The sequence below is a fragment of the Rutidosis leptorrhynchoides genome, chromosome 11 (assembly GCF_046630445.1).
Source record: "Rutidosis leptorrhynchoides isolate AG116_Rl617_1_P2 chromosome 11, CSIRO_AGI_Rlap_v1, whole genome shotgun sequence".
NCBI classification, from domain to species: Eukaryota; Viridiplantae; Streptophyta; class Magnoliopsida; order Asterales; family Asteraceae; genus Rutidosis; species Rutidosis leptorrhynchoides.
This window is the reverse complement of record NC_092343.1, coordinates 374,941,903-374,967,381: the sequence shown is the minus strand read 5'-3', so window position 1 is coordinate 374,967,381 and position 25,479 is coordinate 374,941,903. Positions and strand designations below refer to the sequence as shown.

At 33.8% G+C, this 25,479-nt stretch overlaps 1 protein-coding gene across 3 annotated transcripts; it reads right to left on the bottom strand.

Annotated features, from left to right (window-relative positions):
* Window positions 1-1,462: 1,462 nt before the first annotated feature.
* LOC139876874 (uncharacterized) lies at window positions 1,463-13,751 on the bottom strand. 3 transcript variants are annotated; one of them, XM_071864273.1, is made up of 11 exons: window positions 13,546-13,751; window positions 12,807-12,917; window positions 12,304-12,419; window positions 11,864-11,976; window positions 5,699-5,755; window positions 3,941-4,027; window positions 3,239-3,465; window positions 2,846-3,088; window positions 1,950-2,635; window positions 1,679-1,859; window positions 1,463-1,590 (listed from the first exon to the last, which is right to left on the bottom strand). In XM_071864273.1, exons 9-11 carry the CDS (start codon window positions 2,297-2,299, stop codon window positions 1,522-1,524), a joined length of 600 nt encoding a protein of 199 aa, XP_071720374.1. In that variant the 5' UTR covers window positions 2,300-2,635; window positions 2,846-3,088; window positions 3,239-3,465; window positions 3,941-4,027; window positions 5,699-5,755; window positions 11,864-11,976; window positions 12,304-12,419; window positions 12,807-12,917; window positions 13,546-13,751; the 3' UTR covers window positions 1,463-1,521. The 3 variants fall into 3 exon arrangements, with proteins under 3 accessions (XP_071720374.1, XP_071720373.1, XP_071720375.1); XM_071864272.1 differs by having other exon boundaries at window positions 3,941-4,024; XM_071864274.1 differs by lacking the exon at window positions 12,304-12,419 and having other exon boundaries at window positions 3,941-4,024.
* Window positions 13,752-25,479: the final 11,728 nt, after the last annotated feature.

Below are 25,479 nucleotides of genomic sequence, written 5' to 3'. Positions count from 1 at the left end.
GTCATGATTCTGCTTCAAGAACTTTCAAGCCATCCAAGGATCCTTTGAAGCTTGATCCATTTTTCTCATTTCCAGTAGCTTTATCCAGAAAACTTGAGGTAGTAATGATGTTCATAACATCATTCGATTCATACAAATAAAGCTATCTTATTCGAAGGTTTAAACTTGTAATCACTAGAACATAGTTTAGTTAATTCTAAACTTGTTCGCAAACAAAAGTTAATCCTTCTAACTTGACTTTTAAAATCAACTAAACACATGTTCTATATCTATATGATATGCTAACTTAATGATTTAAAACCTGAAAACACGAAAAACACCGTAAAACCGGATTTACACCGTCGTAGTAACACCGCGGGCTGTTTTGGGTTAGTTAATTAAAAACTATGATAAACTTTGATTCAAAAGTTGTTCTTCTGGGAAAATGATTTTTCTTATGAACATGAAACTATATCCAAAAATCATGGTTAAACTCAAAGTGGAAGTATGTTTTCTAAAATGGTCATCTAGACGTCGTTCTTTCGACTGAAATGACTACCTTTACAAAAATGACTTGTAACTTATATTTCCGACTATAAACCTATAACTTTTCTGTTTAGATTCATAAAATAGAGTTCAATATGAAACCATAGCAATTTGATTCACTCAAAACGGATTTAAAATGAAGAAGTTATGGGTAAAACAAGATTGGATAATTTTTCTTGTTGTAGTAACGTGAAAATTGGTAACAAATCTATATTAATCATATCCTAGCTAACTTATATTGTATTATACATGTATTCTAATATATTATGTAATCTTGGGATACCATAGACACGTATGCAAATGTTTTGACATATCATATCGACCCATGTGTATATATTATTTGGAACAACTATAGACACTCTATATGCAGTAACGTGGGAGTTAGCTATACATGGTTGAGGTTGATTCCAAAAATATATATACTTTGAGTTATGATCTAGCCTGAGACGTGTATACACTGGGTCGTGGATTGATTCAAGATAATATATATCAATTTTTTTCTGTACATCTAACGTTGGACAACTAGTTGTAGGTTACTAACGAGGACAGCTGACTTAATAAACTTAAAACATCAAAATGTATTAAAAGTGTTGTAAATATATTTTGAATATACTTTGATATATATGTACATATTTGTTATAGGTTCGTGAATTGACCAGTGGCCAAGTCTTACTTCCTGACGAAGTAAAAATCTGTGAAAGTGAGTTATAGTCCCACTTTTAAAATCTAATATTTTTGGGATGAGAATACATGCAGGTTTTATAAATGATTTACAAAATAGACACAAGTACGTGAAACTACATTCTATGGTTGAATTATCGAAATCGAATATGCCCCTTTTTATTAAGTCTGGTAATCTAAGAATTAGGGAACAGACACCCTAATTAACGCGAATCCTAAGATAGATCTATTGGGCCTAACAAACCCCATCACGTTTAACATACTAAATCGACGTTTGGTAAAGCCCGACGTTCTCTGTCCCCCATCACAACTTCTTCAAATATTAGCCACAAAAAGATTAAAACAATCCTTTTGTGACATCGAACCATCAATCATGCCATCTTTCTGCAAAAAAAAATAAAAATAAATAAAGTTAACATTACAGCAAAAATTATCATTAACATGTTCACAAATCTGTTACAGTCATACTCACCAACATTCCACTATGAAAAAACAATCTTTTGCGTGCGCCTTTACCCCTCCTCTCTTCTTCCAGATTCAGTAAAGCAGACCAGCAATCGATAATTGGTGAAGCAACCCAATTATCTGGAAGCAAGCTGTGAAACGTGTCCAATATACTTTCAACACCCTCTCTTGTTTGAAACACAATATCCCTGTTCATTAGATAATAAAGTAAACAACAAACCATTGCATTTTTTCATCAAACACCTTAAATACGGTACTAAAAATAACATCTAACTTACGTTCTCATTCCAGGCCCGGATTGTATATATTTCAACACTTGATTTTCCTCAGTGTTAAATCCTTCGTTAACATCCACAATTCGTACATAAAAAGGTGAACACCCAGATTCTGCTACTCGTTTGGTTCTAACAGGTCTCCCATTATCTGCATTTCCTTTAGTTGGTTTTATAGCACTAACTGGTTCGACATCTAAATACTCGTCTGTTACTTGCGAAGCCACTATCTGCTTGTTATCATTCTCCATAAACTCTTGAGTAAAACCTAAACTAAAACTTGGCGGCTCAAAATCCATCGCCGCATCATTACTTGATCCTTTCTTTTTATTTTCATCTTTCTTGTGGCTGTGCATTATTTATTCTATTAAATCCAAATTATCATGCCACCATTGGCTACAAGGAGCCAATGATGCATTCAAATTATTGTCCACTTCATCAGTCTTTGTTGAAACAATCACAGGTACATCTACACAGTTGTTGGGCATACTTGTTTGTTCATCTTCGCTATTTGACACATCTGACTTTCCGTTTTCATCAACATATCCAAATAAAGTTTTTACTTTATGCGCAAACGCATCGATAACTAGACTATCAGGGAACTTTATTCGCGATTCCCGTATGGTTTCTTCCAGAAGTAACTTTTCATTGAGAATCCGCTGATTCATATTCTCCATCTTGTTTACTAACACCTGCTAATATTAGGAACTAATTGTTAATAATGCAACGAATATGAACCACATACTAGTTTAACAAACCGTGAAATATTTCGGTTCAATACATAACAAATTAACAATATTAACATTTCCTGATATGACTTGCGTACTCTACGTCCCCAACTTTTAAACTGCCGTATATACCATAGTATATATTCACAAATATTACAAAGATATACTCCTAACCTGGCCCTCTTTATCTCTGATTCTGGCTGACTTTTCAGGAGTAATACGCTATTCTTCAATCTTTTTCTTTTTCCAGAGTTCGTCAACGTCAACACCATTTCTCAGTCTCACTACACCTAACTCTCCAATATCTAGCTCTAGTTTTTCTCTCTTCTTCAGTTGTTCATAACTCCAAAAATTGATTGCCGGCCTTTTTTGCTCAACATCCATTCCTTTAACTATTGTTCCATCGACATAAATCAACTGCAATTTTAAACTCTTGTAGGTTACACATCGCATACACAAGGTACATTATTACTTAAATTGTCATCAGATTATTAACAAATATAAACGAACCAAACATGTTAACCAATGATTTATAGTATTCCAAAGAAAAATACAAGATTAACTTACTGTTAACAACACTAGTGGACCGACAAAGAAACTTGATTCGTCGGTATTTTGCCATCCACCCTTGCACTGTTTAACAGACTCAAACAGAAAACCACACCAATCAACGTTATTGATAGACGTTTCTTCGCGAATATACTTAGAGATCATTAGATTGCATGTTCCCCTTGTAAATGATCCCCCCAACACGCTTGTGAATAACACAAGGAAATTTAACTTGAAGTTCCAATCTGCAACATCAGATTCCTTGATTTTCTTTTGTACTTCGTTCGGGCTTACGCTCCTCTTATCATACTGTTTAAACCATTCTTCCCATATTCCATCATTTACCTTACTGTAACTCAAGGATCTTAAGCTTACCCCCCCGATTGGTAACCCAAACATATCGTGGATTGTTTGTTTTGTTACAACTAATGATTTTCCGTTCATTTTGAAATCCAAATCATCATCAACGAATTTATCGACAGCAACGTACCCTAACTTACCAGGCAATCTGCTAATATTAAAATTGAGTAGACCCCCAAACCCCATCTCTTTAACACTTTCCTTTTGCGTTTTGTTCAAACGCTTAATTGCGGTGAACAATGGCTTCGGCGAAGATCTAGTTCTAATTAAAGGCAATGTACTTTCTGATGCATGCTTATTGCTCAAATCACCTTTTTTCTTGTTACTATTTGACTTTCCTTCAGAATACTTATTTCTTACCTGATGAACGTCGAAATCATTATCTTCTACTTCAGCCAAGTTTTTTTTTCAGTTTTAGGCGACTATTCCCAGATGATCTTAATGCTGCTATTATTAGAACATTACATAAAGTTAGTCATTACCAACTACACACTAACCATATTTTTACGATAACTAAGCAATCGATACGTTCTTTCAACAAATTAACTAACAAATGATAATGTTAAATAAAAGTGAACTAATGAACAGTATATATTAACATCCTAACATATTATCTTATTGTTTACGTAACCATTTTTTGCCATTATTAGCCTGTTATCATTAAGATGTTCACCAAATTAACCAACATAAATAACTGTACATCGACTAATGAACATCCTTATCTAGTTAACAACAAAACATGCGCACACGTGAACTTTTCTTCGTTAAAATTAACAACTAATGCTACCAATTACATAATTTTCACATAATGCACAACTTAACCAACTAAAAAGGTTCACTGAAACCACAACTACAAAAATTCTTAAAAAATTGTTATCATAGGCTGTTATTATCATGTTCTGTTAATTAAGAACTTAACAACTATAAATGTTCTCCTATCAATCAATTAAACCAGTGAACAATATGATCATATCTATAACGTTTGCCCAGGTAACCAATACATCAACACACCAACAAACTAACAAATTAAATAAAAAAATAATTAATGCATTTACAATCTGGAAATAGGGCTTATCAAATACAGGTGAACAAAATAAAATAATATGTTAACAACCAACAGATTCTTCGAAACTTCTCATTTTTTAAATTGTTGGTTTGAATCATTAACATTTTCACCAAAATAAATATAACATTAAAAAAAAAAAAAAAAAACATTCAGACCTAATTAACATCCAAACATGCTAACCTGCACACGTGCACCCTTGTTAATTAAAACACAATTTCCATTGTTTAAGAAACCTACATGTGTTACTTTGTTACCAATTAAAAACTACAAATGAACATGTTACCAATTATAAATATAACACAATGAACATGTTAACGTTTATAAATTTTCACATAACGCACACTAAATAGACAAGTTTACTGAAACCACAACTAATACATGCTAACATTAACACGTGTACCTTTGTTCATTAAACATTAAGTATTTTGTTATCCTAATTAAATACAACACCTGATAAACACAAAAATAACATGTTAACATTAACAGATATTCACATAATGTTCATCTTAACCAACCGGACAATGTTCAAGTAATGGACACCTGAAAAAAACAGAACATGTTATCCTTTGTTTTCTTAAACATGTTCCTTTAATGAACAACTACACATCTCTAATTGTTCTCCTGTCATACATTAATGAACAAACCATATTATAACCTCTGTTAATTAAAACGCTTGATTAACATGTTAACATTAAAGCAATTTCACCAACTGAACATCATAACCTAATGATCATGTTGCAGTATCTTGTCATCTTAACATAAACTCATAACCAAACAGAAAATTCAGTAACTTTTTGGCATCAAATGTGAACATATTCAAACATAATTTCATACATCAAATATCAAACATGTCATCATCTGAACATCTTTCCAAGAACTTATCAAAACAAGTGAATAAAAAAGAAAATTCCATACCAGAGGTCAAAACACCAAGATTCAACCAAATTATCTAGTTAACATTTATGCACATACTACATAATACATGCGTCTGCACTAAATTGTGAACAAAGACACACTATTTGCACCATATATACTTTGAACAACTAACATACCTGTCTTCTTCGCAGCAGTATTCGACTTCTTCTTCGACGACTCCATATACTACAGCTCTGAAATAAAAAAAAATGTTTTGCTTTCAATAATTAGTAATATGAATAACCCATTCTAATGTTACTCGCTGAATATGAACATATAAAAGAAAACATACCTCGGGTTCAGACGATTACACACCAAATTTTTTTTGTTCTTGAATATTGGTGGTTCATATAAATAAAATAACAACAAATAAAATTGCAGTTATACGCATAGTTGATTAAAATTCGGGATTGTAGCTTGAATCCCTTTAGAATCGGAGATCGAATCATCGTTAATTTGTTCATCGAACCGTTGTTCCTGATTTCACTCAACTGAAGCGTCGGTTATCTTTCAAAAATTAAGTTTTCAGATCCCTATTATATTATTTTTATTCCGTAAATGCCCCTTTTAGTGTACACATATTATTAATTAATTTTTAATTATTCGTATATTATACTAGCCATAGATGTATTTAATCCAACGGTTAATAAGAGTTCCTGCAGTTCTGTATCTTTTTGAGGTTCTTAATTGAACCCTATATATATATATATATATATATATATATATATATATATATATATATATATATATATATATATATATATATATATATATACACACACATTATTATAAAGCACATGCCAATAATCCTACGTGTCAATTTCTCAATTAATCTGAATTAAATAATCCTACATGTCATTTTCTTAATTAACTAGAATTATTCTTAATAATTTCCTAAAATAACTCCCTAGAATTAAAGGTGTGTAATTTAAAGTTTCTATATATCTAATTATATAATAAAAAAGATGTACGTATTTATTATACTATTAGGAGTATTAATTAAAGTCTTTACATATTAATGGTGAATTTTAATAAATATAATAAAAAAGTTAGACTTTTAAACATTATAATAGAATTATATTCTTATATAAATTAAATTATTTGTATCATAATACTTTTATACCTATCACATAATAAATAATTTTTTATCTACTAATATTATATAATAAGGACTGATATGTTATCTACTAATATTATATCAAATATTAATTATTATTCAATTCAATAAATTTAATATTTTATTAAGTAAAAGCTACTATCTTTATATTTTTAAATAAACAATTTTTCACATAAACATGCTCATAATTTATGTGTTAGTATTCAATATTAATATTTTTGGATACAGATGTTATTAGTAAGAATTTTTTTTTTCATTGTAATCGTTTTATACATGTAATATATATCAATACTAATGTTATCGAATACTAATTTATACAACTGTCGTGCAAAGCACGGCTCACGTTAGTATTCAATACTAATGCTCTTGATACAAGTAATATAGTAATAATTGATTTTTTTTCATTGTAACTGTATTATATATTTGATCAATACCAACGTTATCGAATACTAATTTGTACAACTCTCGTGCAACGCACGGGTGTTTGAGGTGTAGGCTTCGGTATTTAAGCCCAATAAAAACAGGCCTGGAGTTTACTTGGTGACCAAGTCAGGGTCTGGCCAACCCTAATTGGTTGGGCCGACTTTTATTGTTCTTTTCTTAGTCTATATATAGTCTCTCATTGTACTTGTAAATAATCACCTCCAAATTAATAATACTCTCTAGTTCCAAAGTGGATGTAGGTTTCACCTAGAAACTGAACCACTATAATTCTCGTGTTCTTTTCTTTTTTTTGTGTTTATTATTCGGCTTGCTTGTTTGTGATTGTTAATTGATTAGGGTTCTACTCTGATAGAAGGCAGGTTCTAACCTTAACAACTGGTATCTAGAGCTCAGGTTCTAACCCTAGCCGTCAATCATAGTTGTTGCTGTTACAGATCCAGTCGTTGCTGCTGTTGTTGCTGTTTTTACAGATCAGGTTGCAGGTGCTAAACCCTAGCCACCACCAGACTCTATCGTTACATATCAGATTGCAGATCAAATTGCAGGTGCTAAATCCTAGCCGCAACCAGACTCTGCTGATCAACCCTAGCCACCACCAGACTCTGCTGTTACAGATCCAGATCAACCCTAGCCGTCACCAGACTCTGATACTGTTACAGATCAGATTGCTGTTGTTCTCAGATCCAATACTTTTTTTTTTACAATGGCAGAAGAAGGAAGGATCAAAATCGACAAGTTTGATGGGCAAGATTTTGGGTGGTGGAAGATGCAGGTTGAAGATTTGTTATGTCAGAAGGATCTGATAGATGCCTTGAATGAGAATAAACCAGAAGGAATGAAAGACGGCGAGTGGAAAACACTTGACAGGAAAGCCCTAGCAGTTGTCAGACTCACGTTGACAAAAAGTGTTGCCTTTAATATTGTGAATGAAACCACGACACATGGTTTGATGAAGACCTTAGCAAATATGTATGAGAAGCCGTCTGCTTCTAACAAGGTGTTTTTGATCAGACAGTTGGTAAACACCAGGTTGAAAGAAGGTGCTTCAGTAACAAATCATGTTAATAACTTCAACAATATTATCTCTCGGTTACTGTCAGTTGATATCAAGTTCGATGACGAAGTCAAAGCTCTTCTATTATTATCTTCGTTACCTGAAAGCTGGTCAGGTTCAGTCACAGCTATCAGTGGATCCACAGAGTCCTCAAAGCTAAAGTTTGAGAGCATTCGTGATTTTATTCTTGGAGAAGATATAAGAAGAAAGAGTTCAGGAGAACCATCAGGAAACTTGCTGAGCACAGAAGAGAGGGGTAGGAGAGAAAAGGAAGAAGTAACACCACCAGGGGCAGGTCAAAGTCAAGAAGGAGGAGTGTGTCGAGAACGAGGAATGATATTAAATGTTGGAATTGTCAGGAGACTGGACACTTCCGAAACCAGTGCACTAAGCCAGTAACATCATCAAAGCCAAAGGAAGTTAATGTTGCAGTTGCAACAGATGATTATGATAACGTCCTTGTTTGCTGCATTGAGAATACAATTGATGCATGGGTTATGGATTCAGGAGCATCGTTTCATGCTACCCCAAGTCCACATTTGATGAAGAATCTACGAACAGGTACGTTTGGCTAATGATCATTGTCTTGACATTACAGGGATTGGAGACTTAGAGCTGAAGACCTCTTTGGGCACTAATTGGACCTTGAAAAATGTCCGAGTTATTCCTGGCCTAAAGAAAAAACTAATCTCTGTTGGACAGCTTGATGATCAAGGATATAGTGTGCTATTTGGTGAAGGTCAGTGGAAAGTAATAAAGGGGAACTTAGTAATAGCCAAGGGTAAGAAGAGAGGCACTCTTTATATGGCAGAAGTTCCAGCTAATGAAGTAAATACAGTTTCCAATGATCGAAGCTTAACCAGTCAGTGGCACCAACGTTTAGGTCACATGAGTGACAAAGGAATGAAAATGCTAGTGTCTAATGGTAAAATTCCTGGTCTAAAGAGAGTTGAATCGGACTTTTGCGAGTCATGTGTTCTAGGAAAGAAGAAGAAGGTCACCTTTGCAAAAGCAGGCAGAACTTTAAAGGCTCAGAAGTTGGAGCTAGTACACACGGATGTGTTCGGGCCTACTCCTGTTTCTTCATTGGGAGGAGCACGCTATTATGTTACTTTCATTGACGATTCAACACGCATGGTATGGGTTTACTTTCTTAAAAATAAATCTGATGTATTTGAAGCTTTTAAGAAATGGAAATCTGCTGTTGAATTATCTTGTGATTTGAAGGTAAAATGCTTGAAGTCGGATAATGGAGGAGAATACATCAGCACCGAATTCGTTAACTATTGTGCTGATCATGGCATTCGGATGATCAAGACGGTTCCAGGTACTCCACAACAAAACGGAGTTGCAGAGAGAATGAATCGCACTTTAAATGAGGGAGCACGTAGCATGAGACTTAATTGTGGGCTACCAAAGACTCTATGGGCTGATGCAGTAAGCACTGCCGCTTATTTGATCAACCGTTCTCCATCAACTCCGCTTGATTTCAAAATACCCGAAGAAGAATGGAGAGGTAAAGCAATCAGTTATGAGCATCTAAAAATCTTTGGGTGCAGTGCATATGATATTAATAAAGATGGTGACAAACTTGATGCAAAAGCAAAGAAGTACGTGTTCATTGGTTATGGGGGAGATGACATGGGTTACAGGTTATGGGATAACAAGGGAAAACATGTTATTAGAAGTAAACATGCCACCTTCAATGAAGCAGAATTGTACAAGGATTTCAACTCAACACCAAAAGAAAAAGAATCAGTTGAATTTGAGGTTGACACAGAGACAACTAGAGAAGATGAAAGGGAAACTCCAGAGTATGAAACTGAAGTTCCAGTGGGAGTTCCTAACAGTGAAAGCTTGTAATCTGATCACGAGCAGACTTCAGATAGTGGGAGCTCAGATTCTGATGATGAGCAGCCCCCACCACAATCTGACCAGTCCAATTGGGTCAGGAGATCTACACGAGTCACAAGACAGACAGAGAGGTTTAGTCCAACAGTTAACTATCTTCTTTTGACCGAATGGGGAACCAGAAAGTTATTCTGAGGCAATGAAGGTGAAAGATTCATTCCAGTAGGAGCAGGCTATGAAAAGCGAGATGGAATCTTTATTGAAAAATTAAACTTGGAAGTTGACCAAGTTACCACCAGGAAAAAGAGTTACAGAATAAATGGGTTTTCAGAGTCAAAAATGAAGGGGATGGTTCTAAACGATACAAAGCAAGATTAGTTGTCAAAAGATTTCAACAAAAGAAAGGAGTCGACTATGCTGAAATCTTTTCTCCAGTAGTGAAGATGACGACTATCAGATTGGTTCTAAGTATGGTTGCAACCGAGAAGTTACACTTAGAACAGTTGGATGTTAAAACAGCTTTCCTGCATGGCGACATTGAAGAAGACATTTACATGTCTTAACCAGAGGGGTTTCGTGTCAAAGGAAAGGGGAGTCTTGTGTGTAATCTAAAGAGAAGCTTGTATGGTTTGAAACAAGCTCCCAGACAGTGGTACTTGAAATTTGATAATTTCATGGAGAAAACAGGATTCGTGAGAAGTTCTACAGATCATTGCTGTTATTTGAAGAATTTCAAGAGCTCCTATATTATATTGCTTCTTTATATCGATGATATGTTAATTGCAGGTTCTGATATGGTTGAAATACGCAATTTGAAGAAGCAATTATCTAGAGAATTTGAAATGAAGGATCTCGGGCCAGCTAACCGCCCCATAAAATTCGGCTAATCCAAAATCGTTAACCATAAAAGCGGTTATGTTCGGTTTGGTTAATTCGGTTCGGTTTTAACGATTAAAATGGTTATGGTTCGGTTAATTCGGTTTTCTGCTCACCCCTAGAAAAAACAGTCAATCAATCTCAATTTTCCCAATTTAAGCACACTTGAATCACATTCGGCTCCTTGTTCTCAATTTTTGAAGAATCAGATTCGGTACAACAAGTCTAACCGATATATTCTAGACACCACTTTATCCGGAATATCAAATTGTATAAAAGCTATAGTTGGGTTGATTTGTTTTTATAATTGTAATTAAAGTGTTAAAGCAATATTATTTAAAATAAGCTAGCTAGCATGCAAAAACCTTACAGAAGTGTATATTATGCCCAATTTTAAGACTTGCAATTTATAAAATTCGTCATTAAACCCTAACCTACAACATTTGAGTTTACATACCCAAATTACACACCTAAAATCTGAAATTTCACAAGAAATGGGGTTTATTACCCATTATCAACCCAAAACCTAACCTTAAATCAAATAAACACAAAAGATTTCATAGTTGAAATGATTTCTGATTATGTTAATATTCAGTATATATGACTCTCTATTGTATGTAATGGACATGAGAAATAAACATTGTTTTCATCGTGTCAGAGCTAACACCTATCCCTAATTTGTCCCACCGCAGATTCTGTTTTCTTAGACAGCATTTCACAAAAATTGGTGACCTGACTAGTGATTTGACTTTCAAGTTTATGCACATTGGAGACTAGACGGATGGACCTTCTAATATTTTAATGGACTAAAGATGGGTCCATATTGAACCCATTCCATATTTTTTCTCGAGACTCAATGGACCCAAATGGTTGCCTAATTGACCAATCCTTTGTGTATGGGTCTTGATTGACATGTGTAAGAAATACTAAAAATATGATGAAAGAGATTCGATTGCAGACCTGAATTCCAAAGTGAAGATGTTGGCGATCATTGAAATTTTTTCCTATTGACCAAGGTATTAATCCTCTTTTGTCGTGTGATTCGCCGATCATGGTGTGCGTCTTCCCTGATCCTGTTTTATAGTAAATGGGTTTAATCAAATTGGTCAACGTCAATTGATGGGTCAAAATCGAATTTGGTAACAAAAGACGGTCAAAGTCAAAATTGATCAACATTTTAACATAAATTTAAATTAGAACTTTGAAGTTTTTGATCAAAATGCATAAGTTAATATGTTTATGGGTTTTCTTCTATATATACTCAAATTAAAATTTTGAAATTTAATATTTATATGTAATGTATACAAGGTACAATCCGATTAATCCCCGAATTGCCGATTAATCCCCGGCTCGAATAATGAATTTTGCATGCCTCAACTTTTATAGTGCCAAAGTTATACCTTATAATCATCGACGACTCTTTGTATCAATTGTGATATCTCATCAAAAACGTCGTCTTGTCTTGTGTTGACTGAGGTGAAAACACCTTATCGAACTTGAAGGTATAGGTTTTTTCCTTTTTTCAAAAAATGAAGGGAAGAAAAAGTAAGGCATGATACAATTAAAAAGACGAATTATTAATTTTCAACTAGGCAGGTAGGTGCATGGTACGAATTATTAAAATGAAGGAAATTGCATAAAAAAAGAACTTATCGTAAACTGTAATTTGGTACCAACGAGAGAATGGAACGTTTGATCGATAGAATGAGTGTGGGTGTAAAAAAATATGTGCACTGAATGGACAAAAATGCCCCTCCGCCCAAAAATACTTATATTTGTTAAAGTTAATCTTGGCAATTGATCAAAGTCAATCTAAGAGCTAATAATAAATCCCTCAAACTCAAGATAAAACTTGGATTCATTTGTATATATTTCACACAAATTAATATATTATCTAATTTACCTATTTTTAAAGTTCACGAACACGTCATATTGATAGCTCTTGTGATTAGATGATGTTGAATGAGACGGCATTGAAGGTTTGCTTTATGGATCTTAATATACCTCATCTTTACTGCGAATAAAAAGGATTAGATCTATAACATAATGTAACTTTCATAACTATAAATAATTTGTCTCAAAATCATATATTAAATATTAAATTTACATAATAAAAAATTTGGGTTTTGTCATCTTTTGTTTATAAAATTAGTATTATTAGTCTATAACAATGAATTAAATAAATGATTACAGAGTACCGACCAAGAACATGGAAAAATAAACTATTAACTGTCACCTGTGCAACAAATACAACTACAAACGGAAATCTGTGCAAAGTATTTTTGATACAAAACATGATTATTCACAATAATTAATCTTGTTAAAATACAAAAAAAATAAAATAAATAAAAAAATAAAAAAAAAATAACTCTTGAATACTGTTCTTACAAATAGAAAAACATCCATTGCTATAATCAAAGTTTAACAACTTGAGCCATATAACAAATGATGAAAGTTATATAAACAAAATATAAATATAAACCCGTATCTATTCATGTATACATCAGAAACGATGATCTTTTAGCAAAAAAAAGTAAAATATTGTCAACGAAATAATCACAACTGAACAAAATCAAACTAAATATTGAGATAAAACACAGATCGGATGATTAATTGATAAAGATTTAAAAGATTAAGTTTACCTAGAAGAGGAAAGGTAGCTCAGTAAAGTAAAACCCTAAATTGTGATGGGGGCTCGTCAGTGATCGAACGGGATGTTTAATGATGGATCAAACTCTTAACAGTTTGAGGAGCTAAAAAAATGCTTTGGATAAAGGTGTTTTTACCAGAAGTTGTGGTATGGTTAAAGATGAGGTAGTACTGTAGTAGGTGATCAAGGTCAGATTTTGGAGTGTGCTAGGTTTACGATCAGGGTATCCAAGGATTTGGGTATTTGTTTGCTGATACCATTGTTGGGCCGGGCTGTTTTATCTCAGATCCAGTTGGACCTGATTTTGAGATTTATGGCTTAAGGGGCTTCAAGGCCCGGCTTATTCTCATGTTTTTTCCTAGGCTGCCCCAGTTTCTGTTCCTGTTTATGAGCATGGCGAGTGTAATTTAGGACCCGTGTGTAGTGACCCGAACTTTTCCATGTTTATATATATGTTAAATGAAATTGTTATTTACATGATTAAGTGTTTCCAACATATTAAGCAATCAAACTTGTTAAGACTTGATTAATTGAAATAGGTTTCATATAGACAATTGACCACCCAAGTTGACCGGTGATTCACGAACGTTAAAACTTGTAAAAACTATATGATGACATATATATGTTTATATATATAGTTAATATGATATTATGATAAGTAAACATATCATTAAGCACGATTATCGTTGTAACGACATTTAATGTATATATATCATATTAAGAGATATTCGTACATCATAATATCATGATAATATAATAATTTAAAATCTCATTTGATATTATAAACGTTGGGTTAACAACATTTAACAAGATCGTTAACCTAAAGGTTTCAAAACAACACTTACATGTAACGACTAACGATGACTTAACGACTCAGTTAAAATGTATATACATGTAGTGTTTTAATATGTATTCATACACTTTTTAAAGACTTCAAGACACTTATCAAAATACTTCTACTTAACAAAAATGCTTATAATTACATCCTCGTTCAGTTTCATCAACAATTCTACTCGTATGCACCCGTATTCGTACTCGTACAATACACAGCTTTTAGATGTATGTACTATTGGTATATACACTCCAATGATCAGCTCTTAGCAGCCCATGTGAGTCACCTAACAAATGTGGGAACCATCATTTGGCAACTAGCATGAAATATCTCATAAAATTACAAAAATATGAGTAATCATTCATGACTTATTTACATGAAAACAAAATTACATATCATTTATATCTAATCCATACACCAACGACCAAAAACACCTACAAACACTTTCATTCTTCAATTTTCTTCATCTAATTGATTTATCTCAAGTTCTATCTTCAAGTTCTAAGTGTTCTTCATAAATTCTACAAGTTCTAGTTTCATAAAATCAAGAATACTTCCAAGTTTGCTAGCTTACTTCCAATCTTGTAGAGTGATCATCCAACCTCAATAAATCTTTCTTATTTACAGCAAGGTATCTTTCTAATACAAGTTAATACTCATATTCAAACTTTGATTCAATTTCTATAACTATAACAATCTTATTTCGAGTGAAAATCTTACTTGAACTGTTTTCGTGTCATGATTCTGCTTCAAGAACTTTCAAGCCATCCAAGGATCCTTTGAAGCTTGATCCATTTTTCTCATTTCCAGTAGCTTTATCCAGAAAACTTGAGGTAGTAATGATGTTCATAACATCATTCGATTCATACAAATAAAGCTATCTTATTCGAAGGTTTAAACTTGTAATCACTAGAACATAGTTTAGTTAATTCTAAACTTGTTCGCAAACAAAAGTTAATCCTTCTAACTTGACTTTTAAAATCAACTAAACACATGTTCTATATCTATATGATATGCTAACTTAATGATTTAAAACCTGGAAACACGAAAAACACCGTAAAACCGGATTTACGCCGTCGTAGTAACACTGCGGGCTGTTTTGGGTTAGTTAATTAAAAACTATGATAAACTTTGATTCAAAAGTTGTTCTTCTGGGAAAATGATTTTTCTTATGAACATGAAACTATATCCAAAAATCATGGTTAAACTCAAAGTGAAAGTATGTTTTCTAAAATGGTCATCTAGACGTCGTTCTTTCGACTGAAATGACTACCTTTACAAAAATGACTTGTAACTTATATTTCCGACTATAAACCTATACTTTTTCTGTTTAGATTCATAAAATAGAGTTCAATATGAAACCATAGCAATTTGATTCACTCAAAACGGATTTAAAATGAAGAAGTTATGGGTAAAACAAGATTGGATAATTTTTCTTGTTGTAGTAACGTGAAAATTGGTAACAAATCTATATTAATCATATCCTAGCTAACTTATATTGTATTATACATGTATTCTAATATATTATGTAATCTTGGGATACCATAGACACGTATGCAAATGTTTTGACATATCATATCGACCCATGTGTATATATTATTTGAAACAACCATAGACACTCTATATGCAGTAATGTGGGAGTTAGCTATACATGGTTGAGGTTGATTCCAAAAATATATATACTTTGAGTTGTGATCTAGCCTGAGACGTGTATACACTGGGTCGTGGATTGATTCAAGATAATATATATCAATTTTTTTCTGTACATCTAACGTTGGACAACTAGTTGTAGGTTACTAACGAGGACAGCTGACTTAATAAACTTAAAACATCAAAATGTATTAAAAGTGTTGTAAATATATTTTGAATATACTTTGATATATATGTACATATTTGTTATAGGTTCGTGAATCGACCAGTGGTCAAGTCTTACTTCCTGACGAAGTAAAAATATGTGAAAGTGAGTTATAGTCCCACTTTTAAAATCTAATATTTTTGGGATGAGAATACATGCAGGTTTTATAAATGATTTACAAAATAGACACAAGTACGTGAAACTACATTCTATGGTTGAATTATCGAAATCGAATATGCCTCTTTTTATTAAGTCTGGTAATCTAAGAATTAGGGAACAGACACCCTAATTAACGCGAATCCTAAAGATAGATCTATTGGGCCTAACAAACCTCATCCAAAGTACCGGATGCTTTAGTACTTCGAAATTTATATCATATCCGAAGGGTGTCCCGGAATGATGGGGATACTCTTATATATGCATCTTGTTAATGTCGGTTACCAGGTGTTCACCATATGAATGATTTTTATCTCTATGTATGAGATGTATATTGAAATATGAAATCTTGTGGTCTATTGTTACGATTTGATATATATAGGTTAAACCTATAACTCACCAACATTTTTATTGACGTTTAAAGCATGTTTATTCTCAGGTGAATATTAAGAGTTTCCGCTGTTGCATACTAAAATAAGGACAAGATTTGGAGTCCATGTTTGCATGATATTATGTAAAAACTGCATTCAAGAAACATATGTCGATGTAATATATTTCTATTGTAAACCATTATGTAATGGTCGTGTGTAAACAGTATATTTTAGATTATCATTATTTGATAATCTACGTAATGCTTTTGAAACCTTTATTGATAAAATAAAGGTTATGGTTGTTTTAAAAATGAATGCAGTCTTTGAAAAACGTCTCATATAGAGGTCAAAACCTCGCAACGAAATCAATTAATATGGAACGTTTATAATCAATATGAATGGGACATTTCACCGTGGAAGACGAATCTTCTCTTTATTAGAGGGAGGGAGATCAATGGCGGATCTTTGGGAGGTTGTGTGATAGAAGACCGATTCGAGATGGTCAATAAGAAAACTAGATTAAGAAGAGAGTCTTTGGACTAAACCAAACTTTTCACTCCTTCCTAAATTCAAAGCAACGATTACAATTTATATTGGAAATGAATAACAGTTACTACTTCTAACTTCTAAACTACTACCACTTGTACCTACTAAACCACTACATGAGAACATGGGCTAATTAACGTTCAACATGCATACAATACAACTACTATTATTTAAAATAAAAGGAAAACGTGGAAACATGAATTTAAGCATGAACGTGTGACAACCAACACCACATCATAGTACCATCTATTTGTAACTGCTATGAACCATGCTCGTATCATTGTGCCATGGTCCTCTCAAAAAGTTTGGTTAATACTAATTTTCTGAAGACGACAAGTTAATAAATATGAAATTGGTTTAATGGCATATACTAACTTTAAACAGTAGAATATGAACTTGTCCCATGTTCAATCTTTCTGCATATACTTTTTTATATTTTTTGTTCTTTTTTTATAGCCACTACTTTTTCTATATTTCTCTTGTCATTTTTTTACAGTGTATTAATAATTAACTTATGATTATTTAACTATGATATATACTAACTAAATTATGATTATGTACATGGAAACAAAAAATTAACGTTTATAATATATATTTATTTTACATTATATCTAATAAGATATTTGATTTACATGATATCCGCCACTGAGGGAGGTTAACGCTAAATTGTATTGGGAAGCTTGCCTATTTACTATGGGTATGTTTGGGAAGGGGCTTTTTGAAGCTTTTTGAAGCTTTTAACTTTTAGCTTTTAAGAAAAAGCTCCTATATAATATATAGCTTCGTTTGGTAAAACAAATTTAAAGCTTTTAATGAGATGAAACAGCTCCAAATTTAAACGCTATAGGGAGTAGCGTTTGAGTTTGTATACCAGCGTTTGGTCCGTATGTTACTTAAATACCCTTCTAGTCTAGACTTAGGAATTCTTCCACGTATATCTAACTGATTATGGAGCATCCATTTTCTAATATATACCAACAGAGAATATTATATCTAATATACAACTAGAGATATATCCAATAGAGATATCAAATAAAAAAATACGATATTCTGCCTTTTAACTTGTTTTTCGATAATATATGAATTCACGACTCATATTTACTTTTATATAAATATAATACATTAATATTAATATTACTTAATTAATTAATTTATTAGAGTACGTATCATGTTTTATATTATTAAATATTTTGTTTTATGGTAGTGCTTTTATAAGACTAAACCTAACGCGCGTCACTTTTTCCCCATCATCCCACATGGCAACGTATTTGACGCCCTTGACGCCCCTAACGCGGCGTCAAAATTTGACGCCCGGGGCGTCAGCCGGAAATTTCACGGGTGTGTCAAAATTATTTCAGCCAATCAGATTTTTTTGAATATTTTTATATATTTTAATTAATATATATTATACCCAACTACCAATAATATTTTACCACATCATCCATTCACAAATTTAACCCTCAAATTTAACACTCCCCTTATTTAACTTCATCTCTTGACCTTGCCACATCATCAAAAAGTACATCACTTGCCTTTGACGTCACCGCCACGGTTAGAAACAGTCTAAGGATAAGAAATATTTATATTTATATGTATCATTAAGTTTTTTCCTCGTGCCCATTTTTGTCATTTTACTTATTTTATAACAGCTCCAGCTACTTTGCCAAACAATTAGATACATTTAAAAAGCTTCAGCTAAACGCTTTCAGCTAAACGCCTGCAGCTAAACGCTTGCAGCTAAACGCCTGCAGCTAAACGCTTGCAGCTTCCAGCTAGTTTTGCCAAACATACCCTATATGTCCATGTATAAAGTCCCAAGCATTTTAAATAAGGTTTATCACTTTTTTACCCAACTTTTACAACTTTCTTGCGTCAGAGCCCAGAAAAAAAAAGTTAACAAAATGCCCAGGCAAGGCGCAAGAAACCTTGCGACCAAGTCCACGCAAGACACAAAATTAACTTTTTTGAGACCTTGCGCCTTGCGTCCTTGCGTTTTATCCTATCAGGATTGGATTTTGTGGATAAGATTTTATTAGATTTTTTAGATTTTTACTGATAAAATTTTATTGGGATATTTATAATATCCCTGGAACTTAATATTAACACTCTCATATCAGTTCATATCAAATTAAATTCAGAGATTACATGGGCGTAAAGGTAAACTTTTAAGCGTTTTTGTACTAATTTAATTATTAATGAATTATGGTAATGATGATAAATTTGTTGTTCTTTTATGTTGTGGTGGTTCTTTTGCGTTTATTAGCAACATACTCATATATTTGCCCCTAGATTGTTTTAGAATTCGGTTAAAACTCTCAATTGCGTCCAAGAAACCAATAAATCGAAGAATATTGTTAAAAATGTTCTTAATGAGCTTGATATGCCACTCAATGCACCTGTTTGAATGAGATATGTGGTAGATAATCATGTTTTGATATTACGGATGATTATGAAGACTTTAATGAGTTTTTACAATACGCAATCGTAAACGCCCCTATTGATATTTATATTGTCGAGAGAGTACGAATGCACCAGCCACAACTAAACCCAGAAACATGTAACAACCCTGCTTTTTCCGTTACTTCCGTTAACCTTCCGTTAGTTTATTTAACGGCGATTATTTAACTTTTATGTGTTTATGTGTAATAAATGCATAATTGATCATTGGAGGGTACAATAATTAATATGGGTTGATATTAATTCAAATAAATATTTCGGATAATGAAATACGATAAAAACGATACGATTTTGATAACTGCTTTTCGAGCAAAGAAACGCTCGGGTTTATTTTAATAATTAATTTATTAATTATTAACTTTTTAAAAATAATTAATTTATTGGGTTTTTAATAAATTAACGTTTGGTTGCGTTTAACGATCGGTTTAGCGTTCCGGGCCTTCGGTACGACTAAACGACACTTGAAACGAGCCACGGTTACACGGAATTGTAAAACACGAGCCCGAGCACTCCCCATGGGCCCCATTCGGCCGACCCCACTCCCCTCCCCCCTTATATTTTAATTTTTTTGGCAACTTCGGGGACTTGTTTGTAATTAGTGATAATTATACCCTAGTATTTAAGACTTGTTAACCTAAACACTTCTCATAACCCTCCCAAAATTGTTCCAGCCGACAGCTTTTTCCCTCTCCCTCCCTTCTTTATCGACGAGCACACCACCAACCCTAGCACCATCAAAAATTGATCTTTTGCTCAAACCTCAAACACAAAGATTGTAATTTCCATCGTTCTCTACTCATAGGTGTAATCTGTTTGGTGATCAAAGGTATATTTACATAAACCCTAATCTTAAAAATCTGATTTTTATTAAAGTTTCATTGTTATGTTGTCAATTGCTCAAGTCTATACGCGTACGTGTTAATTGTAATCGTTATATTGATTGTTTGATGCGTTAGGGTTTAAAAACGAATTTGTTTTTGCATGATCAGAAAAATTAATTTTTTCAAATGTTAATTATTATGTTATATTCAGATTCCTTGCGAAAAACTATTGATTTTAGGCTTTGGATTCGCTTGATTTCGTTTTCGGATGATCAAGTTATGCTTAATTGAAATTAACGTTGTGTTTTCGTGATTGATCAGAAATCTGGAATTGATAGACCACGAATTGGCATGTGAAACTTATACCACTAGAAATATAATTTAAAAACACTCAATTTAGACTAGGATATCATGTCGTTTGTTATGTATAACCCGAGATATGCTTGAATTAGTGTAAAAGTAGTTTTATACAGCACTTGCATGAAAATAACCTTGTATGATAAAATGTGGTAACTTCTGTGATTAAAGCTTTGCATATTTGAAATTTACACAAAAATTAATTCACCTTTCATTAGATATCATAGGCTAATTATACCTAGATCTTCGGGTAATCGCGTGCGAATGTGACTAACTAAACTAGAATCCAATCTGTAAATTGCTCTCTGTTTTATACTATGTGGATTGTGTTTATTGAATGAGCATGTAAGCTTCTGGAATATAAATTTTAACATGATATGTGACTTATTGTTAGTTTATGTCAATCTCTGAAACCTTATGCATTGGGCACAATAGAGCCGTATTTTATGTGGATTCTGATTTGACTTGCATGATATAGTTGACTTTTACTTTGAAACGCGTCGAGTTGAGCAATAAGACAACTTATACTATGAAAATACACTTGATTAAGATACATATATTGACCAACCTAAATACGTATACTTAGGTTGCATTACTCGGCTATAAACCGTACGAGTTAATTGTCCACTTTTCAATCCGAGCTTTATTCAAAGGTGAGTCTACAGTCCCGCTTTTTACATGTTTTTAGGGATGAGAATACACGCTGTTATACTTACTTTAACAATTGCTTTTGTATTGACACGAGTACTATATATGCATATTGAGTTTGTTCACAAAGCCTCTAGCTTGAATACTTTTAATACCATCGGTGTAAGCACAATTTAGATGGACGGATCCATTAGGTTGACAACCTCACCCGCTATAATAACTGTGGTGCATTTATTTTGAACATTAGATACACTCAAACAAGTGTATAACATTTTAGGAGGTAAAGGCGGGACTCGGGTCATTGCTAGTATTCAGGTGCTCATATTATGCAAACATTTTTACGAGTTGGTGTTGTACTTGTAAAATCTCGTGGTCAGGGATATTTAAACTATTTTTCTGATAACTGTTTTTTAGATACTATACAATGTTATTTAAAACTGTGATTTACGAACAAATGAGATAAAACTTGATATGGTATTGTCTACAAATGACTGAAACTTGACATGGTAGTGTCAACAAACTTTTGAAACGGGAAACGGTGTCGTCTACAAACTATAACATTAAATCTTGGTGGCCTTCCAATAATAAACGTTTTCGAAATGTTAATTCTTAAACATACTGTATTGTTTACCTAAAACCTGTAGATTCACTCAACATTATTGTTGATCCATTTTGCATGTTTTATTCTCAGGTATTAATTGCTTCCGCTGTAGAATATTGTTGTTACGTAGAAGTCAAGCCAAGCACTGGGACCAGAGTTAACATTCCGTTAAAGAGATTTTTGAAGGGGTGTTACATATGGTATCAGAGCTGTGGCTATAGGGAACTAGGATACATTAGTGTGTCTAACCGTAGGGCGCATTAGTGAAGTCTAGTCTATAGCCCCGTGTGTCTTGGACGACTTTTATACACCATACCTGCACTATTTGCTTCACAATGCTACATGTAGGGCTACACATTACACCACATACATATATGCCTTATATCATACAACATGGACTTGGACTAAATATACTATATCACGAAACACATACGTACACACGAAGCCAGATTCAACTAAATTAAGTTGACTACGCCATCTTGAACTTATGGAGTGATGTCGAATGGAAATGTGAGATAGCGTAATGTAATGACCGGGATTACATTACGGTAACTCATATAGAAGCTCCGACACCGCAAAATATGTAATTGTGAGCGAGTCAAGTAGGTTACTGGGATAGACACCGTTTAGAACACAAACTGTATAACCTCAAATATGAGTAGAAACTTACACTGTGCAAATTAATTGTTATTATAACTTATAAGTAACTTATAATCATGACACAACTTGTCACTGCTCGACACTGTCCGTCACCACCGATCACTACTTGTCACTACGAAGACACTACTTAAACACACTCGTCATCTCATACCACTACTCAGTACTGTTTATCACTGCTAACTACTACTCAACGCCGCCTCTCACTGTTAGTCACGACTGATCACTACTTCCCACTGCTTGTCATTACTAAATACTACTTACTACTACCCCTTGCTACTTGCTACTACTCAATACTACACATTGCTACTTACCACTACTAAGTACTACCTGTCACTACTGACACCTTCACGCTTTACTACTCGCTACTGTGCATCACAACTCTTTTCTGATACGTATTTAGAGGAGGAATTCCTAATAACAGCCCGCACAATAATTAGTAGACATTTTCTACTCGATTTCCAACTTACTTATCATTCAGTTACCCACGGTTTCACGATTTTGCTTCCCAACACGAGCCTACCGACTGATAGCTATTATGCCTTATTGGGTGCATTAGTATACCTGTGTATATACTTATGATGCGAGCATGCTATCTAACAACTTATACGTCACTACTATCATCACTGCTCATCACAACCCATCGCTACTTATCGCTAACGCCACCACTCATTGCTACCAGTAATACAACTTGTTACCATATCCCTTCTCATTCTATTCCAACGTACTTTTCTTAAGTGGCTATCATTTTCATTATACCCACAAACATTACCAACCAACTTTGAACCCATCGATGTGAACTACACTTCATTTGTTTCCCGCGAGACACATACGTCTGGAAATTGTACCAACCCTTTTCGATTAAATATCAGATTTTGTTTTAGAGACGCCATTACACCTTGTTCATTCCCATTCTCCATGAAGTTCGTCACGAGTTTGTACTAGCTTACTCATCAATCATAATGTCTCTATATACTGTCAACACCCGTGCCGGACGAAGCTTTAACGCTAGAGAATTTAGTCGCAACGTTTATAATCTTGTACCTTCCTTAGACAACGTGTACTCTATAGAACTATTAAACTGAGAAGTTTTAACTTCGTGGTTGAAACAAACTGGTTATCTGACGATACAACCGAGGCAGCTACGACCAGAAGGCTATTTAAATTCCTTTCACCGATGGTAATGGTGTAAGGAGGGGAGATCAGTACACCGTCATGTTACACTAATTACTCGAAGGTCCAGAAGTACATGAGATGATAATGTCTCGCAAATCTGGCACATGTAAGTAAAGATGAATCGACATTTAAGAGATCCGAATATGTCCGGACTATTAGAGAATTTTCCTGGGGTTACCCGCCCACCCCACCGTGAAGTCGAATTTTGGATTGATTTGGTTCCAGCAGCTGCACCCATTACGCGTACAATATACGGACTTGCACCTTTAGAACTACAAGAGCTTCCCCTAGTGAAGAACATCAGGGTTGTAATGCCCTAATTTGGGACAAGCACTAGAAGGTGGGTCACATAGCCATGAATTTCTGAGTTGGAGCTCCAGTCTTGTTTGTTAAAAAGAAAGATAGGTCGATGAGGTTGTGTATCGACTACAGAGAATTGAACAAGTTGACAATCAAGAATCGGTATCCGCTACCGAGGATTGATGACTTATTTGATCAGCTACAGGGATCTAGTTGTTATTCGAAGATTGATTTGAGATCTGGGTATCACCAATTGAGAGTCAAAGAAACTGATGTCCCGAAGACAGCGTTTAGAACACGTTATGGACATTATGAGTTTACAGTGATGCCGTTTGGTTTGACGAACGCACCAGAAGTGTTCATGGATCTCATGAACCGTGTGTGTAAGCCATACCTAGATAAATTCATCATTGTGTTTATTGATTATATATTGGTGTACTCCAAGAACAAGGAAGAGCACAAATAGCATCTACGTTCGATTTTGACTATGCTTAGAGATGAGCAGTTGTATGCAAATTTCTCTAAGTGTGACTTTTAGTTACCAGAAGTACAATTTCTTGGCCATGTTGTAGGGGCCAATGGAATTCAAGTTGATCCAGCAAAGATTGAGTCGGCTAAGAATTGGGAAACTCCAAAGACGCCAACACATATTAGGCAATTTTTGGATCTAGCTGGTTACTACCGGAGATTCATCGAAGGATTCTCTAAGATCGCCCGACTATTGACCGCGTTGACTCATAAGGGTAAGAAGTATGAGTGGTTAGAACCGCAAGAGTCCGCATTTCAGTTGTTGTAGGAGAAGTTAACAACTGCACCAGTATTGTCTCTACCCGAGGGAAGTGAAGATTTTGTTATTTACTGCGATGCCTCACGTCAAGGAATGGGTTGCGTGCTTATGCAACAAAATAAGGTTATTGCCTATGGATCGCGTCAACTAAAGATTCACGAGCAGAAATACACTACGCACAACCTTGAACTAGGAGCTGTTGTCTTTACACTTAAAATGTGGAGACACTACCTGTATGGAACCAAGTTCACTATCTTCACCGACCATAAGAGTTTGCAGCACATATTCGATCAGAAACAGCTTAACATGAGACAGCGATGTTGGATGGAACTACTTAATGTTTATAACTGCGAACTACAATA

Coding starts and splice junctions, on each gene's coding strand:
- LOC139876874 (XM_071864273.1), bottom strand. CDS start 2,299: ATGCACAGCCACAAGAAAGATGAAAATAAAAAGAAAGGATCAAGTAAT. Junction 1,860..1,949: donor TCCGGGCCTGGAATGAGAAC/GTAAGTTAGATG, acceptor TCTAATGAACAG/GGATATTGTGTTTCAAACAA. Junction 1,591..1,678: donor TTTTTCATAGTGGAATGTTG/GTGAGTATGACT, acceptor TTTTTTTTGCAG/AAAGATGGCATGATTGATGG.